Consider the following 17,785-nt stretch of genomic DNA (forward strand, 5'->3'; position numbering starts at 1 on the left):
AGGAAGCCATCCGCAAGCCCAACCCAAAGGCAGTCAGGCATTTGGGGACTGCACCACAGCTGGGCAGGGCCATCCAGTCATGGTTGAACTTGTCACTCAGGGCCCCGGACCCTGTGGGTTGGCGGTGGCAGAGAACAACTGTTCCTAGGAGAGAAGGAGGGGGACCTCTCTGAGGCCAGTGTAAATGCATCTGACTTGTAGTTACTCAGGATTGGGGTTCAAGCCCCCGCCAGGCTGTGTGACCTGGGGAAGACTCGTTCACCTCAGATTCCTCATCTGTAAATGGGAGTTATAATAATAGTACCAACCTGTCAGAGCTGTTACGAGGCTACATGAGACCATGCATGAAGAGGGGCTGAGCCCTTGGCTTCTAGAAACAAACTTCCCTTCTGTGAAATCTCCAGGCCAGGAGAAGCATTTTTCTCTCTCTTCTGGGGTTCAGTCCCTTACCCAGGGGATGGACTCTGTTGTAGAGCTGAGATTTAAACCCATGAATGTCTGGCACCAATGCCTTGCTTCTAACTGTCAGGGAACACTGCTCCCCTAGGGCTTTCTCCCCAGGGGGTTAAGTGCCCCTGCTTAGGTGTGCATGCGCAGGGCCAGAGCCAGGAGGAGCACGGATAGCGTTTGATTCAGGAGACTGTTCACCTTTCTCTCGCTTTTATACTCTCTGCTCTCACGGGCACCCGAGGCTGGAATTTTTCCAGCTCTGACATCCTACAACCTGGACCAGGAGAAGCAAGAGACTCTGGCGATGGAGACAGGGCAGGGGAAGCTAGGAAGAGGCCATGACCACAGGGCCTGGGCAGCAGTGACATCCCCAAAGGCTCAAAGTCTTTTTCTTTTCTTTTTTTAAAGATTTATTTATTTATTTATTTGACAGAGAGAGACAGTGAGAGCAGGAGCACAAGCAGGGGGAGTGGGAGAGGGAGAAGCAGGCTTCCTGCTGAGTAGGGAGCCCGATGTGGGGCTGGATCCCAGGACCCTAGCACCCTGGGATCATGACCTGAGCCGAAGGCAGACGCTTAACGACTGAGCCACCCAGGCGCCCTCAAAGTCTTTTTCCAAACAAAGAGGTGCTGCTTTGCCTCATGGTCCGCACAGGATCCCCAGCAGGTTAGCGGACAGAACTCCGCTCTCATCTCCGAGCTGCTCCTTTCTGGCCCGCTGGCCTTCCTCCCCTCTGCGCCTCGGGGTTGTCCATATTTGAAATGGGGGTAAGGACAGTCGCAGCTGTGAGGATTATGAGATGCTAGTGAGTAAAGTGCCTGGCGAAAGCCACCGGTGGTTCAGATGGGTGTGGCTGTCTGCAGACAGAAGTGGGGTGTTGCGTGAGGGCATGAGGGGTGTGAACAGCAGTGGGGAGTCCTGCCAAGGAGGGAGTTTGGGCCTCCAAGGTCTCTCTCGCAGAGGGCGTGCCTTGGGGGTAGGGCTGGGAACCCCAGCTCTAATGCTCTCCCAGATCAGGACAGGTCAGAGCAAGGCCAGGGGCCCTGGGGGTGCAGAGAAGAGCAGGGAGCAGAGGTTCTCACCCCACCTCAGGCAGGTGAAAGGGAAAGGAGGGAGGAAGTGGGTGCTTCTGGGAGGAGACGGGAACGGCGGCCGCCGTGTGACACAGGCCCCACCAGCACCCTGAGGCCCCATCCCATGAGCTCCTTGGTCTTTCTGTGTGGATTTTCAAGGCAGGCATTTTCCAAATAGGGAAACTGAGGGTGGGAGGTGAGGTCCCTTGGCCAGGATCACGCACTGCATGCTGTCGATGTGTCTGGCCCTGCAGCCTGGGCTCCCAGCAGTCCCGGTGCTTTCTGATCTTATCTGCCTGACAAGGTTGTGAGTGAAGCAGCGATCTCAGAGGCTCAGAGAGATCCCGGGTCCTGCCCCGCTCTCTGGTTAGCCGGGCGCTCCAGGCTGGCGGCTGTCCAGGAGGCATCTTCTGGAGACCCAGGGCTGAGGCTGAGGAGAATTTGCTCCCAGGGAGAGCAGAGACCCCTGGAGTACGGGAGTGAGCGCACCGTCTCTGGAGGGCTTCAAGTGGAGGCATCCTGAGTGTCCACAGGCACCCGAGTGGCTGAGGAGGCTCTGCTGGGCATCTGGGGGCCTAGCTCAGTGTCCCCCAAAACTAGCTAAAATGCTTCTGAAATTCCTTGTTTTATCTTAAATATTCATACAGATTTGCATCCTTCTTTTTAATATGTGAGCTCTCTTCCTGCCTTTAAAAAAAGTATCTTGGGGGTGGGAGGGAAAAAAAAAAAAGTTTCCCCTCTCAGTCTCCATGGTGAGTGGACACTTCAGAAAGATGTGCCGGGTACAAACAGTGGCCCCCGGGCCCTGGTCCCCTGGGTCTGGCTGGAGAGAGCACAGGAGCTGAGTTGAGGTCAAGGCCCTGCCTACTCTCACGGTCTAGGGCTCTCCCCACCTCTGCTCTGTACTCCTGCCTCTTGCCTCGGCCCTCCTGTCTGCTCTCACAGACATCTGTCCAGCCGAGCCCAACTGTCCTCTAGGAATTTCCAGAATGCCTCACCGTCCCTTCATCTCTGTGATCCCTTTGTCCTGTCCAGAGGGGCAGCACCCAGCTTCAGCCCTCTCTGCTGGGCAGCCTGACCATTCACTCTCCAAACCAGCACGCACCCCCAGGGATTTCTGTGTCCACGAGGAAGTAAACTGAGGCCCCAACCCTAGAGGTGCCTGGGTCCAGGATGCACAGCAAGAAGTGTTGGCTGCCCAGGGGGGGGCGGGGGGGGGGGGGGGGGCTCCCTAGGCCCGAGGAGCAAGTACCAGATCTGGGCGCTGGCCAGGGAGGCAGGAGGGAGGAGGGAAGGCCATGGGGAGCCGGGGGCTGCTGCTGCCTGGCAGGTCCTTGTGCCCAGGGTAGGGAAGTTTCTTATTTCTCCTGCTCTGACTTCCCCCTTTGATTTATTATAGCCATGAAATGCTCTGCTCTCTTCTCTTTTCCCGGCTGTCCTCGGGGCTGGCGGAGCACGGGCCTCCCCAGGCACGGGGCCTCCGCGTTGCCGCACTCCCATCTCCTTCCAAGGGTTGAGGCCAGGTGGCCAGAAATGGGAGGTGAGTCGGGGCAGGCAGGGCGGGATGAGGAAGGGCTCAGGTCTCCTAAGGGCTAGCCTGGGCAGGACCCCAGGGCCAGCGAGGTCTTGGTTGGGAAGGGCGGGGGCTCGGCACGGGGTGTGGCAGGCATGGACTTGACAGCGGATGGCTCCCTGGGGTCATGGGGGTGGCGGGATCCAGGCCAGCTGCCTCAGTGAGGCTTGGGGATCAGGCCCTGTCAGGGGCTGAAGGCCAGGCACGGAGTCCTCCAGCGCCAACCACCAGGTCAGAGAAATGGCTTCCCCATGACCCCTGACCCCATATTCTGATTTAATGATGGCCAAAGCAGGCCTAGCTTAGGCCAGCCTGGGATGGGGCTGAGAATCCAGAGGAAGGCATGAGGTGTGAACCCTAGGAGACCCCAGGCTCCTTGAGGCCACAGCTGGACATTCACCCTGTGGCCCGGCCCAGGCAAGTGAGGGCTGGAGTCTTTCTGTCCGGTTCTTCGGAAGGCCTGGCGGCCAGAGCGTTTCTGCCTGCCACTGTGTGGTGCCTGTGGTAATGGGGCTGTTGGCGTTTTGCAATGGGCCGGGGGTGGGGAGGCTGTGCGCACACGCTTCCTGTGGTGACTGGGCGCTTCCTGTTTTCTCAGGCGCCGGACTTGCTACTGCCGATGTGGAAACAGGGGCAGCTGCGGCCCAGGGTGGCTCTGGGCTGGGCACCCCGACCCTGCGCGGAGGGGCCTAAGGAGGCCTGCCATCCCGGGCCCCAGACCTGGGTGGTGGATGGCCTGAGGTGCCCCCCCCCCCCCCCCCCCCCCCGCACCAGGTCCCCCTCCTTCCCATCCCCATCAGCGTTCACCAAGTGGAAGGGGCCAGGCAGGGCCGTCACGCAAGGCCAGGCTGGGGCCGGGGAGGTCAGAGGTCTGGGGGTCAGGGCTCTGGGCCAGGGGTCAGGGCTCTGGGCCAGGAGTCAGGGTGTGTAGCTTTGGTCTCAGCTCTGTCCTTTGCTCACTGAGTGCCTTTGGCCATCCCTGGCCCACGCCAGATGTTGGCTTCCTCTTTTGTGTAGTGATTGTGGCACCCAGGATCTAAAATCTCTCACCCATTTCTGCTCCAATTCTGGCATCACCCCTGAATTTTATATTTCAAGAGCCTCTGCTTTGGGAACAGGCGAGCTCTGAGGCTGGGACCCTCAGAGCAGGGCTTAGGCATAGGCCCTGACAGAGAGGGGACTTGGAGAGACTAGGGGGAAGGAAAGGGCATGCCAGGCATGGCGCCAGACTGGAACAAGGCTTGGAGGTGGGAAGGCCGGGACCTAGTTTGGGAGACAAGGGTGTTGATGGGACAGAGAGTAGTAGGTGAGAGGGTTGACCCGGGATGATTCAAAAGTGGGAGAAAGATTTTAGGAACCTCTTTATATTCTGCAAACCTTGGGAAGGGGACTGACACCCCCCTCACATTCTTACTCAGAAGAAAGATAAGTGGTCTTTTGGAGGGTGGGGGCAGGGCCAGGCTTCCTGCCCAAGAAGGAGATGGGTACCCATGTGGGGTGACGTGGGAGGCTCAGGAGGGACCCACATCTTTCCTCCTCTGTCAGCTGCCACCCTGAAGGCCAGGCCTCAGGAGCTGGCATTGCCCTCTTCCCGAATGCGTCTTGTCTTGTTTTTAAGCTCAGCTATTGCAAGAAGCAGAGGGGAGATGACTTTGCTTCTTGTTGAGTTTGCTGACAGCGCCTGACCTCTGGAGGAAGAGTTGCTTTGCACGGAGGCCAAGGCATGAGCCCCCTGGGAACTGACCAGTCCACTGACTGAGTTCCGGCACCCTCTTGGTCTAGGAGGTTCTGGGACACCCATCTTGCCCACAGAGCCCCTAAACCTCAAGGCCTGCACAACACAGAAAGCACAAGGACTGGTTCCAGCCAGAAAGGGCTTGGGGCTCCCAAGACCCTGAGGCCCAGACTTGGGGGCCATCAGGCCAGGCTAGCCCCCACTGTCCTGTCCCCTGCCTCGGTGCCCTGGGCCAGCCCAAGTGCTGAGTTGGCGGCTCAGCAGCTGCTTCTGCCCGCGGAGGCCCAGTTATAAATAAGCCCAATATGGCCAAGTCATCAAGTTCTGTCCCAGCTGCATTACCTCAGTGACCACAGGTCGGGGCTGCCCAGTGCTGGGCCCACCAACCCTGCCCACCCAGGCGAAAAGCCAGGCCAGCCTCCCTGACTCCTGGGGTCCTCAAATCCAGGGTTTGAGCATCTACAGCTACTCAGACCTGGGCCTCCCTGGACACAGGCCACAGAAGGGGCAGGGCCCATCCCGCCTGCACGGAGCCAGCAGCTATTTACAAACCGAAACCGGGAGAAGTGAAGTGGCTGTGGCAACGTGGCTCCAGGCCCCCAGCCCCCACTCCCACTCCATCCCCAGCAGCCCCACCCCCCTCCCCCCATGGCTTCCTCTTTCCTTCTCCACGCAGCTCCCCAGCCTCCCGCTGCCCGGCCAGCTCTGTCTGGACAACCTGCAAACACCTCACGGTGACCCCCAGCCCCACAGTCACTGGCCAGCGGGCCCCCTTCTCCCCTTCACCCCCCAGGACCCCGTTGTCGGTCTGGCCTCCTCGGAGCAGCCGCTCCCACCCGGACCCAGCCCACTCGGGCCTGCCCGAGGCACATTCCCACACTTCTCAGTTCCCCTTCGCGCTTGGAAAAGCTCCAGCGCCAATGGCCGCCACCGTGGTACCCGTCCCTCCTGAGGATGGCTTCTCCGGGCACCCTTACCCTCCACGGGAGCCAAGGAGTCTGGGCCCTTCGGGGACACTCTGGGCACCTGGGGACCTCAGAGGGCATGTTTCTGGACCGAGGACCCAGCCACTACTCTCCTTGAGGCGAGCTTCCACTCACGCCCTGGGCTGGTGTGGGGCATAGGCCGTCATGCGGTGCCGAGCGAACTGGGACAGACGGACACCGGGCCTGAGGCCACAGCACAGCCTGCTTGGGAACCGGCAGGCTGGAGGGCCCTGCAGCAGGAGCCTGCTCCCAGGACAGATGACAGGCGACGCAGCACTCATTGCTAATAACAGCCTCCCTCACATTGGGGCAGAGGCTCACAGTTTACCTCAGTGTCTGTTCTTTCTGTCCCCAGAAACAAGCCTATTCCAAGGCCTCCAGCATTAAGTGGAAAGCAAGGCTCAGAGGGGAAGCCACACGTGCGAGGCGACATAGCTAGAGCATGTCTGGATTGAGATTCAAGACTCATCCCCTTGTCACCCTGACTGCCTCTCGTTCCAGCTCATAGCCCATAGCCCAGTCTCCCTGGTGGCAGGACAGACGTCTCCCAGCACTGTGACAAGGGCAGGAGCAGGGCCGGGCTGATGCTTGAGAGAGAAGCAGGCTTTGGAGGGCACGGTTGTCAGATGGCCACCCACGGCCGGGCTTCTGAGGGAAGAACGCCTGCCCCGTTTCTTCTCTCCCACGAAGCCCCAGCTGAGGCCAAAGTGCTGGCCTGAGCCCCACTCAGCCAAAGCCAGCTGGCTGACTGCGTTTCTCCCAACCTCTCTGGGCCTCAGGGTCCCCTTCTGTGGAACCGTCATCTCACAAACAGCAAGTGCCTCCTAGGTGCCGGCTCTGTGCTGGGGGCAAGCTGCCTCTAGAGCCAGGACGCGGCCCCTGGCCACCGGCCTGTGGAGAGGGCCGATGAGTTACAGAATCCTGAGAGCTCCCAGAAGGAAACTGAGGCCTCCAGACATGAAAAGGAAGAGATGTTGCTTCCTAGGGTGGGGAAACCTATCACTCGGGATGGGTCCTAAAGGACAGGAAAGAGTTCCCCAGAAAAAGCCTGGGGGACAGACTCTCGTGCTGAGTCACACCCCTATGCTTTGGTGCCAGCAGTTCTGATGGCCTGAGGGCCCTCCCTTCCTCTGGGCCTGGCGAACTCCTACCCATCCCTCAGGGCCCAGGGGCACACCATAGAATGGCCAGGCCTGGCCCTCACCTTCCTTTTCCCACCCAGGGCCTAAGCAGAGCCTGAGGCCAGGCGTCTTTGGTCACAACACCCTCGCCAGCCCCACCCAGGCAGGCGTCTGCTCCCGGGCTCCAGCCCCCGCCGTCCCCTGCTCCGAAAAGCACCATTTCCCTTTTCTGGGTGACCACACGCCATGCATAGGGAATTTCCATCTCAGCCTGCGGAGCCTCTGATTCACTCAGACCCCTCATGCAGTTAACTCCTTCCAGGCCCCATGCCTTCTGCTCCACACCCTGGGCTGCCCACACCCCCACCCGAGACCCCTGGGCAGCCTCAAATCAGCCTTGGGTCTCACACCTTGGAAGTCAAAGTTGCCCCCGACCACTGCTCCCCCCAGGGCCTTCCCATCATATGCACAGAGACCCCTTCCCAAGGACTCATGGCATACACACTGGGCGGCTTTGGGCTGAGAGCGCAGGCTCTGGGGTAGGACAAGCCTGGGTCCAATCCGGAGTCTGGCCTTCTCTGCCTTGTGACCTGGAAGAGTATCCGCTCTGAGCCCCATTTCTCACCTGTGAGATGAAGATCATCCCCGTCCTATAGCCTCGCTGTAAAGATCCAATGTGCTGGGCCCGTGATGGCGGCTGTATAATTATTACCTTTCCTTTTTCTTTCCAAAAGGCCCTCTCACCCTATCACAGGGTCCCTGCTCCAGACCTGGGCTGCTTTTCTGTCTGGCTTTCTCTTTCTGAGAGCTGGTTGCTCACACAGGGAGGGTGAGAGCAAAGTGCCAGTGGGGCTGTCTCGGGTCTCGGCCCTACCAGCTTCCCGGCTCCCTGTATTTCTGTTTTCCCAAGGAGGCTGTGCAGAGGAGCCCTGGTGGGATCGTGAGCCCTCAGGGACGGGCCGAGCCTTCCGCCCCCTGGGAGGACGCCGGGCATGCACGTTGCCCGTGAACATCATACTGGCTGTCTCACTGAATTCTCACACCCCTGTGAGGTGCAGCCAACTATTGCCCCCATTTAACAGACGGGGGCCCTGAGAAGTGACTTGCCCTCAGCCACACAGAGAATGAAGGGCAGGGACAAGATTCATGTCAAGGTCTCCAGAGCCACACTCCCAACCTCCACAAGGCTCAGGAAACGTGTGTGGAGGCCAGTGAGGGCGACGGGCCCTAAATGAACCCCTACTGTGTACCCGGTAAAGACTTACACAGATGATCTCTTTCAGTCCTTTGAACAGTTCTGGGAGGTGGGTCTTGTTGATCCCTCTATAGAATTGAGTTGTCTGAGCTTCCCTAAGGGGAAGGAACTTGCCCAGAGGCCACACAGCCAATCGTGGGGAAGGATCCAGGGGTCCCTAGATAGAAGAGGACAGTAGAAGGGGCTCCCTGGAGGAGGGGGCCTGTGCCTGGAGGGGAAGCCATCCCGGCCTCAGTGAGTGAGCAGGGCAGGGGTGGGGGGTGTTGCCCGTGGTGAGCAGAAGGAAGTCGCTGTGGGTGGTGGTGGGTTTGAGGTGCCGGAGCCTGAGTGATGTGGCCAGGAGGTGAGCTCCCAGTCTACAGCCCTGGTCAGCAGGAGACAGGGGTGAGGAGGGGTGGCCGAGATTCAGGCCTCAGAGGAGGTCGGGCTACTCTGGAGACCTGTGCCTCTTGGCTGCTGGGGCTGGGGGGCTGGTACAGAGTAAGAGGAGAGACTGGGGTGGGGGAGCTGGGGAGAGATGGAGGTAAACGGGAAGGGTGTGTCTGGGGGGTACCCTGGAGGAGGAGAGCTCGTGAGAGACTGAGGCCTGTGTGGAAGGGGTGGGCCTGTGAGCAAGGCCTGGGAGATTGAGAAAGAGGTTCTGGGAATGTTGAGTAGCGTCTTCTGGCTGGAGGAGGGGGTGGGGCTGGTCCACAGGGGGGGGGGAGGGTGGAAAGGTGGGCGGACCCTGGGTGTCGGTGGCTCCAGCAAAGCCCTCAGAGCTTTGGACAAGCAAAACTAAGGAAGGTCTTTTGCTTTGGACAAGCAAGAACTAAGGAAGGTTTTTAGGTAGGGAAATACCCAGGGAGAAACTTGAGGTGGGGACATTGGCCCCAGGGCCACTGCAGTCACCTCCCACCCACTCACCAGCTGTGTGTCTTTGGGTGCACCCCCCAGCCACCTGAACCTCGGTTCCCTCCTCCATACAATAGCCACGGTAATAAATGCCTGCCCCACAGGCTTAAGTGAGGGTGGACCGAGTTAATGCGGTAGACAGCAGGGGCTCAGCAAATCCTGGTCTTTCCCGTCTGTCGCAGCCCACGAGCACTTTCTGAGCGCCTGCTGTGTGGGCAGGGGCTGGGGGCTCAGGCAGCCCTGGGGTGAAGCCTCGCCTGTGCCACAGATGGCCCGAGCCAGGATGTAGGGGGCAAGGGCCACTTCTGAGCCTCAGTGTTGTCATCTCTACCACGGGGGAGACGACGGCACCACCCTCAGATGCGAACGGGAGAGAAGGCACCCTGCCTGCAGTGCGCCCTGGGTTTCACTCAGGGGCCAAACGAAATGTCACACGGGGTTTTCCTCTCAGGCCCTACCTGCCTCAGCGGACGGTAGCGTCTCTCCCCTCCCCTCCCACAAGCCCCCTGCTGTTCGGGCTCACACTTTGTGCGGCCTGGGGTCCCTGCCTGGAGCTCTTCGCCCAGGTGTCCGCTCAGCTTGTCCCCTCGCTGGCTTCCAGAGTTTGTTCAAATAGCCCCTAGTCTGTGAGGCCTGCCCTGCCCACCGGCTCCTCACCCAGGCGGCCACTCTTCTCCTATAGCGTTCGGCCCCTTCTAACCTGCGGGGAAACGCTCTCAAGTACGGGCTTCTCCCTGTCTTTCCTGCTCGAGAACAGGCCCCACGAGGGCAGGAGTCTTGTTGGAGGTCCTCATGAACCAAAGAGCCAGCCCAGTGCTCTGACCAGAGCTGGGGAGCTCTGAGGGGCCTAAGCAACGCGGGCTGTGGCCCAAGGAGCCTCTCTCATGTCTCAACCGTGAGAGGAAGTTGCAAGACGGCCATTTCTGTACGCGGGCTCAGCTCTTTTGGGTCAACTTTCCCAGCTCTCCGTCTGAGGCCTGAGTTTTCCCACACCCTCTGTCCACTCCCCATAGGGACCAGTTGCTGGGAGAGCAGGGTGGGGGTGCCAGTCCCTTCTTCTTTTAGAGTTCTTTGGGGCTGAGGCTAAGGGGTCTGCGAGGTCCGGGGTCATGTCCCCCCTCTGTGGACTCAGCTTCTAGGACGCAGCACCCACGTTTCCTGTTGCCTGCTTGCCCTGAGATTGCAAGAGCACCCAGCCTACCCCCTCAGCAGCCCGCCCAGTCCAGTGAGGGCAAAGGGCTGCCTGGCCGTCCACTACCCAGGCCTGCCCGGCCTCCCTGTCTCTCCACAGGGTTGCCCACTTGTCCAGCGGGGTGGGGAAACAGCAGTTTTCATATGCTGCTTGTAGGAAGAGGGTAAGTTGGTATAATTTTGATCAAGGGCAATATGACAACATGTCTACCTATCTCAAGATTTCTAATGCAGTACAACTAAAACTAATGTAATAGTATGTGTCAATTATAACTCAGTAAAAAAAATACATCTCCTCTGACATCAAAAGAAGGGAGTCAAAAATTCCTTCCAAATAAATTACCTGGTCTTTTTTCCAATGAGTTAAGATATGAGAGATATGTCATTTTCAACATTACTTATAATTTAAGGGCTTTTAATTTCAATTTTAGGTAATTTCTTTTTTTAATTTTTTAAAGATTTTTGTTTATTTATTTGACAGAGAGAGCAAGCAGGGGGAGCGACAGAGGGAGAGGGAGAAGCAGGCTCCCCACTGAACAGGGTTAGGGTTAGGGTTTGCAGAGCCCAGTGCGGGGCTCAATGCAGGGCTCTACACCAGGACCCTGGGATCATGACCTGAGCTAAAGGCAGACGTTTAACCGACTGAGCCACCCAGGTGCCCCAATTTTAGGTAATTTCTGACACTATTTATTAGTGTCTATAGGGAGGTCACAAGGTTTTTTGACTCAGCCTGTATTCAGTTGTGGTGACTTTCTTTCCAGTACTAATCTTTAAAAAAAAAATTTATTAAATGATTTCTTTCTTTAAAGATTCTATCCATTTATTTGAGAGAGAGAGAAAGAACGAGTGGGAAGAGGGGCAGAGAGAGAGGGAGAAACAGACTTCCCACTGAGTTCAGAGCCCAATACAGGGCTCTATCCCAGGACCCCCAGATGATGACCCAAGGCGAAGTCGGACACTTAACCAACTGAGCCACCAGGCACCCCTCTGGTACTAATCTCTTAACCTTCAAAATTAATCTTGAAAAATTAAATACAGAAAAAAGAGAATTTATAACATTTTAATTTCCCTTCAAACATTATTTCCGCAGGAGAAAGTCTGTTTCCTACATTGTTTTCACTTAAGGCAGAAAAGTATGTTTTGTTATTCGCTGTTGAAGGGTGCTTTTTTAGAGACAAACAAACATAAAAGCATGAGAAAAGACATCCTGAGCCAGCGTTCCAAGTCCATCCAGCCCAGGAAACGGGTAACTCAAGTCTTCCCTATATTCCCCTCTAGCTTCCTTAAAAAAAAATAATAAATAAATAAATAAATAAATAAATAAATAAAAATACTGCCTTTGACCCAGCATTTCAACTTTTGGTGAATTTATCCTAGACATATGCTTGCGTATGTGTAAACTAGCAAATTTTATTGATTCCAGCAAAAGACTGGAAACAACCTGAATGTCCATCCCTGAGACTGTTTAAATAAATAAATTTTTAGACAATGGGATACGATACAGCAGTGGAAATAGACCACAGCTACGTATATGTGGCAACCAGATGATGGGAAAAAGTAGTAGGACCCAAAAGAATATTTACACCATGATTCTTTTTATATGAGATTAAAATCTGTTACAATAAAAACTAAACTCTAGAGATGTTTACATAAGTGGTAAAACTATAAGGAAAATCAAGGAAATAATGACTGAGAAAGTTAAGGATAGCGTTATTTCTAGGGAGAGGGAGAGATCTGTAAGGGGACATTTGGGGGATGCTTCTGGAGTGCTGGATATGTTTTATTTCTTGACCTGGATGGTGGCTACGGAAGTGTTAGCTTTTTTTTTTTTTTTTTAAATAGGCTCCACACCCAGCATAGAGCCCAATGTGGGCTTGAACTCACAACCCTGAGATCAAGACCTAAGCTGAGCCACCCAGGCACCCCAAGGGTTAGCTTTATAATCTCTCCTTAAACTCTACAGAAATGTTTCGTGCACTCTTCTCTGAATGAGGTCTCTCATGATTTATAAGTATCACTATCTAGGGGCATCTGGCTGGCTCAGTGGGTGGAGCATGTGACTCTTGATCTCGGGATCGTGAGTTCAAGCCCCATGTCAGGTGTAGAGCTTACTTTAAAAAAAATCACAATCCATTCAAACGGTGAAATACTATACAGTCATTAAAAAGAACAAGACAGCCCTCTATGTCTGGACATGAATGGATTTAAGGGAAAAATAAAACCAGCGGGAAGTGCAATGTGTTCAGTACACTACCTTCTGTGTAAAATTTTAAAAATAATATATCTGCCTTTATTTTTGTGTCTGCTCAGACTTCTCTAGAAAAATGCACAAGAAGCAGGTAATGGGGAGGGAGCCTCTGGAAGGGGAACTGGGCAGCCGTTTCCCTTTTCATGCCTTTGAGTTCTGTACCATGTGTATATACCACCTATTCAAAAAATAAAATAATTTCAAAAAATGTTTTTTTGGCCTCTCATTCCCTGGAGCTCCCAAGATTTTTTTTTGTTTCAAATCATTTCTTACTGATGAGAATGAGAGCCACGGCGCAGGCCCGAGGCACCCGCCGGACCCTCTCTGGCCCCCTTTCCTCTACGGCCCTGCAGAAGGAGGCGGCTGTCCTGCCTCCTCTCTCCCTCCCCTTTGCCCTCCCCTGCCCCCATCATCCTTGCTTGTTTTCTTTCTTTTATCACCTCTCTCTGCTCCCTTCCCTGACTCTTTCTCCCATTTTTTTTCCCTCTTTCTCTTCCTCTCCAATTCTCCCTCCTGCCCGCCGCCCTCTCCGCCCCCCCACCCCCCCCCCCCCCCCCCCCGTCTGCCTTGCTCTCTCTGCGCTTGGCTTCTCAGGCTTTTTCCTTCTTCCTTCTGCTTCCCTCCCTCTCCATAAGGACCCAGAAGGCAGATGTGATGCCCCAGCTCTCCATGCACACGCTTGACCTTGGGCAAGTCACCGACCTCTTGGGCCTCAGTTTAACAGATGGTTGTCTTGGTTACGTGAGATCACAAGGGTGGAAGCACCCAGCACAGAAAAGTATTGCCCACTACTGCCTCCCCCCCTACCCCTTAGGAGCTCTTAGCCCTGGGGTGGTGGATTATCAGATTATCAGACCCTTATTGCTGCTCCAAATTGCTTAGAATCTGGGAAGAGGCCCCCGGTGCATTTTGGGAGGAGGGGAAGTGGAAGGAAAGGTAGGGAGGGCTTGCTGCTGTGTGAATGGACACACAGATACCGGTACTTACTGCACAGAGACTGAGAGTCATTCTGCCCATTTTTAGAGATGGGTGGCCCTGGATCTTATTTGGGGCTTCTGTATCCAGGCCCCTTGGGCTTGGCCAAACTTGGGATAATGGAATCTCTTCCTTCTCCTGGGGCCCCTCGAGACTTAGGCCTCAGGAACACCTAGCTGACGGGGCATGCTGCTTGCACCCGAGGAGCTGAGCACCACACTCCCTAGGGGCTCCCAAGCAGCGAGGGCTCCACATCTGCCCCCAGACACAACCCAGGCTCCTTGGCCTGACACTCAAGGCTTTTCACTTTCCTGTATTGTCTTGTTTCTTGTCACAGGATGGGGGCTCCCTGTTTCCTTGTTTTCTTCCACCTTCTTGCCTTGGCTCGGGCTTCTTCCTCAGCTTCCTCATTTGTTTTCCTACCTGTGAACTTGACCAAATTAATTGTTCCCTGGTGCACCTAGCAACCTCTGTCTTGTTCCCTCACCTCCTCAGAGACCAGACTGTCTGTTTCCATGTGTGTTCTCTTTGCAGGCCCGTGAATTCCTGGGGGCCCAGGACATGCCTTGTTCATATTTGTGCCCCCTTACCAGGCCCAGCCCATGGAAGACCTTCAATAAAAAGTTAGTGATTAAATGAATGAATGAATAGATAAATAACATATAAACAAACCAAACCAAGACAGGGATGAGTGAATGAATGAACGAACGAATGAACGAACACATCAAGCAGGATCTGGGACTCATGAAGTAAACCTACCCCACGCACATGCAGTCAGCTGGGACATGGCCGTCTTGTTGGGGAAGTGGGGAGCAGGGATGGGACTGATGCCAAGTCAGCCGCCTCTCCCCTACCCTTGGGAAGGGGCATTGGTTAGGTTCCTAGGGAGTACTGAGGACTTGTGACCTGGACCCCTTGGAGAGTCCCAAGTGCAGATGCAAAAAATCAGTGAAGATGGAAGTGAAATAAATCTAATAGTGAACCCAGATCTTGCCAATCCCTGGTCTTTGCTGCCAGTGAAGAAGCACTTGGGGGCCTGGGGTTCCACTGACGGGAAGGAGGCAAGCTAGTCTTAGTGGGAAGGGGATATAAAACAAAGGGTTAGACTACACATGGAAGGAAATTCAATGCTCAAGAAGTTCTTCCCCGGTAGAGTGGACTCACCAGAGATCAATGGATCAAAAAAATGTCTCTATTCATCCCTGTCTTCCAGACTAGATCAGGAGCCCTCTGAAGGCAGGGATCTTGTCCAGTACTTATCTATTTTCCCAACATTCAGCATAGAGCCTGGATCTCAGTTAGTATTGGCAAGATGCAGAGATGGATGGATGAGTGGATGAGTGGATGCATAGGTGGATGAATAGATAGATGGGTGAATGCATGAATAGGTGCATAGATGGATAGATGGATAGATGGATGAACAAGTGGATGGATGAGCCAATGGATGAGCAGATTGAGAGCTGGATATACAGTGGATAAGCAGACGAAAATATAAAGTGATGGATCAATAACAGATGGATGAGCTAACATATGAGCATATCAATAGCTAGATGGACAAATAGAGAAACAGATAAGTGGATGGATGAACGGACTAACAGATAAATGGATGGATGAATGGACAGCTAAATAAACTGATAAATAAATGAATGTATGGTTGGCTTGATGGGTAAATGGATGGATAAAAAATGGGTAGGAAAATGAGAGTGGATGGACAAGAAAGGTTTGTAAACTAGGAAGACTAGATTGATACTCAGGTATCAGTAAGGGGTGGGGAAACTGGGAAATCTGGGTTGGGAATAAAGCCCCTAGGGATTTGGAAGAAGCAGTGGTACTCAGGAAACTGGGAGGGGAGGGTGTAAGAACTCAGGACCCTTCTCGGGTGGCAGGGAAGATGCCGTGAAGGAACTCAGAGGGAGGGGCAAAGCGGCACTGTGCTGAGCCCTGGGCTGGACAGAACATAAGGGTTGGGGACCCAGGACCCAGAAGAGCCGGGCCTGGCACTTTGCAAGATCAGAGCTCTCAGCCAGCCAGGCTGGCCCCAGAAAGCAAAGGCCCCGAGAAGCCACCCCGACCAGCTCTGACCCCAAGCAAGTGACTGTTGGCCACACGGGGATCTCAAGAGCAGTGGGCATCTGTGGGCTGAGGGGGCCTCAGCAGGCCCTGGGGGAAGCAATGGCCTCCCTGTGGTACGGCTAGCCTTCCCCCGTCCCACTCTTTCTCCCCACCCCAGCCTCCAAGACCGCCCCTCACAGTTCCAGCTTCCTCTGGGCAGGGGGCCTGGCCCCCATGGCCTCCCAGGCCAGCCCCTGGAGCACCACCTGCCCCAGCCGGCCTGAGACTTCCTGTAGCGCAAGAGATTTATGCAAACGGGCTGGGGCGGTGATGTCACCCCAAGGGGACTATCTCCCAGTGGCAGGCCCTTCGATAAAATCAGGAACTTGCGCTGGCCCTGCAATGTCAAGGGAGGGGGCTCACCCAGGGCTCCTGTAGCTCAGGGGGCAGGCCTGAGCCCTGTGCCCGCCCTGAGTTCGTCCAGCCCCTGACGGGGCGCCCCATCCTGAGGGGCTCCACACTGGCCCCCACCGAGGCAGGGGACCTGACTGGCTCGGAGCTCGGCTGGATGTTACAGGCGTGCAAAATGGAAGGGTTTCCCCTCGTCCCCCCTGTGAGTACCGGGACTCCTCTACTAGCCTGACCTGTGGCCCTCCGATGACCATCCGTCTGCCCACCAGCCAGCCAGCTGGTCTCCCGGGCTCACTATCAGTGGGAAGTTGGTGTTTCCTCCCCGGAGCTCCTGGCCTGAGACCCAGCGAGGGGGCCATTGGCTTCTTCAGAGCATGCCCTGGCGGGCTGAGGGCTGGGCCCATGGTGGGGCTGTGATCGGTGGGGCCTGAACGGTTATTTATAGATGGGGCTTGGGCGGCAGGCCGAGCTCCTGGGCATGGTGCTGGGCTGAGGATGGTGAGGGCGGCGGCAGAGCGGTGGCAGAGGAGGAGATGGGGAGACTGGTGTGGGGGGAGAAGCCGGTCCCCCAGACAGTAAAGGCTTGAGGCCAGGAGGCAATAGGCCAGAGGTCTCAGCCCGTGACCTGGGTGCTCGTGGAGATGGAGGCTGGCTTATGTCTGGGTCCCCAGTGCCCGATCTGGGGCCTGGCACAGGGGACATGGTTGTTGAGCCGAGGGTCTGGGCCTGGGGCCGGCAGGTCCCTAGGGGCTGGGTGGCAGCAAGAAGTGGAGCAGAGACTAGGACGGCAGTTGGGTTGGGGCACTGGCCAGGGAGCGGGGAGGGGAGGGCAGGGCCGGAGCTGGGCCCATCTGGGGCTGAGCTCAAGGGAGCTGGGGTAGAAGCCAGTAGAGTGGAGGCTGGAGTGAGGGCAGGCACTGAGGGTGGGCCGAGGACGGGGCGGGGGGGGGGGGCTGGAGGTGAGGCAGCAGGAGTCCCACGGGAGCCCTGGAGGGGAAGGGCAGTAGGCCGGGGCAGATCCCCACTGCCCCTGCTCCCCGTGACAGTTGCAGCCTCAGGCAGGTGCAGACCTGGGCCCCTCAGAAAGGACCCCTCTCTCTTTCTCACCCCATCCCCACTCAGCAGGGGTGGGGAGCCCTGGGGGAGCCGGGAAGTGTTTAGCAGGGCCTGCCCACCTGACTCAGCTTTCCCGGCCTAGAGGCAGCTCCCTTCCCCACCCCCCAACCCGCCCCACCCCAGCCAGGCCTCAGAGCCCCGGGAGGCACCCCAGGCCTGACATCCTGCTATTGGGCTGCGCTGCCTGGAAACCCGGTGCTGGGTTCCTGGCCTTCTTACTGGCCAGACGCACACAGCTCCTGCCAGCTGTCCGGGCCTGAGCCTTGTCCCACCCTCCACGCCCACCACCAGGAAGGTGGGAGAGGGGGCAGGCAGGGGGTGGTGGAGGTGGTCCCAGGAAGAGCCAAGTTGGCCTCAAGAAAGCCACAGGCCCAGAAGCTGAGCCACACTGTCTCTGACCCTTGACCTCTCAATCCCTAACTCCAGACACAGCTAGGCAGGAGGCACATCTTCTTGGGCTGCTACACCAAACCCCTCAGGAGCTACTCCTGGGAAGGTGGGCTCCCAAGGCACCCTTGCCCCCCACCCAAGCCTTGAGGGCCAGAGTAACTGTTGTGCAATCCCTGGGCACACACTGCGGGGGTGGGGAGAGGCCTGATGACTCTGTGAAGACTGGGTGTGCTGTCCCTGTGCCTGCAACGGGACAGGGAGGAGTGAGGGGTGGAGGGGCAGGAGGGGGAGAGGAGGGCAGGGAGGAGTGAGGGG

General features: G+C 56.5%; 1 protein-coding gene across 2 annotated transcripts in view; it reads left to right on the top strand.

Annotated features, from left to right (window-relative positions):
- The first annotated feature begins 15,912 nt into the window (after positions 1-15,912).
- SPI1 (Spi-1 proto-oncogene) overlaps positions 15,913-17,785 on the top strand; it is a 15,589-nt gene continuing 13,716 nt past the window's right edge. Inside the window, exon 1 of one of the 2 annotated variants that reach the window (XM_025878673.2) lies at positions 15,913-16,166. In XM_025878673.2, coding sequence (XP_025734458.1) covers positions 16,122-16,166 — 45 coding nt within the window. In that variant the 5' untranslated portion in view covers positions 15,913-16,121. The remainder of the gene's footprint in view (positions 16,167-17,785) is intronic. The other variant, XM_025878674.2, reaches the window with a different exon arrangement.

Source organism: Callorhinus ursinus, unplaced genomic scaffold (genome assembly GCF_003265705.2).
Source record: "Callorhinus ursinus isolate GAN/ISIS: 27379988/994484 unplaced genomic scaffold, GSC_fseal_2.0 scaffold21, whole genome shotgun sequence".
NCBI lineage: Eukaryota > Metazoa > Chordata > Mammalia > Carnivora > Otariidae > Callorhinus > Callorhinus ursinus.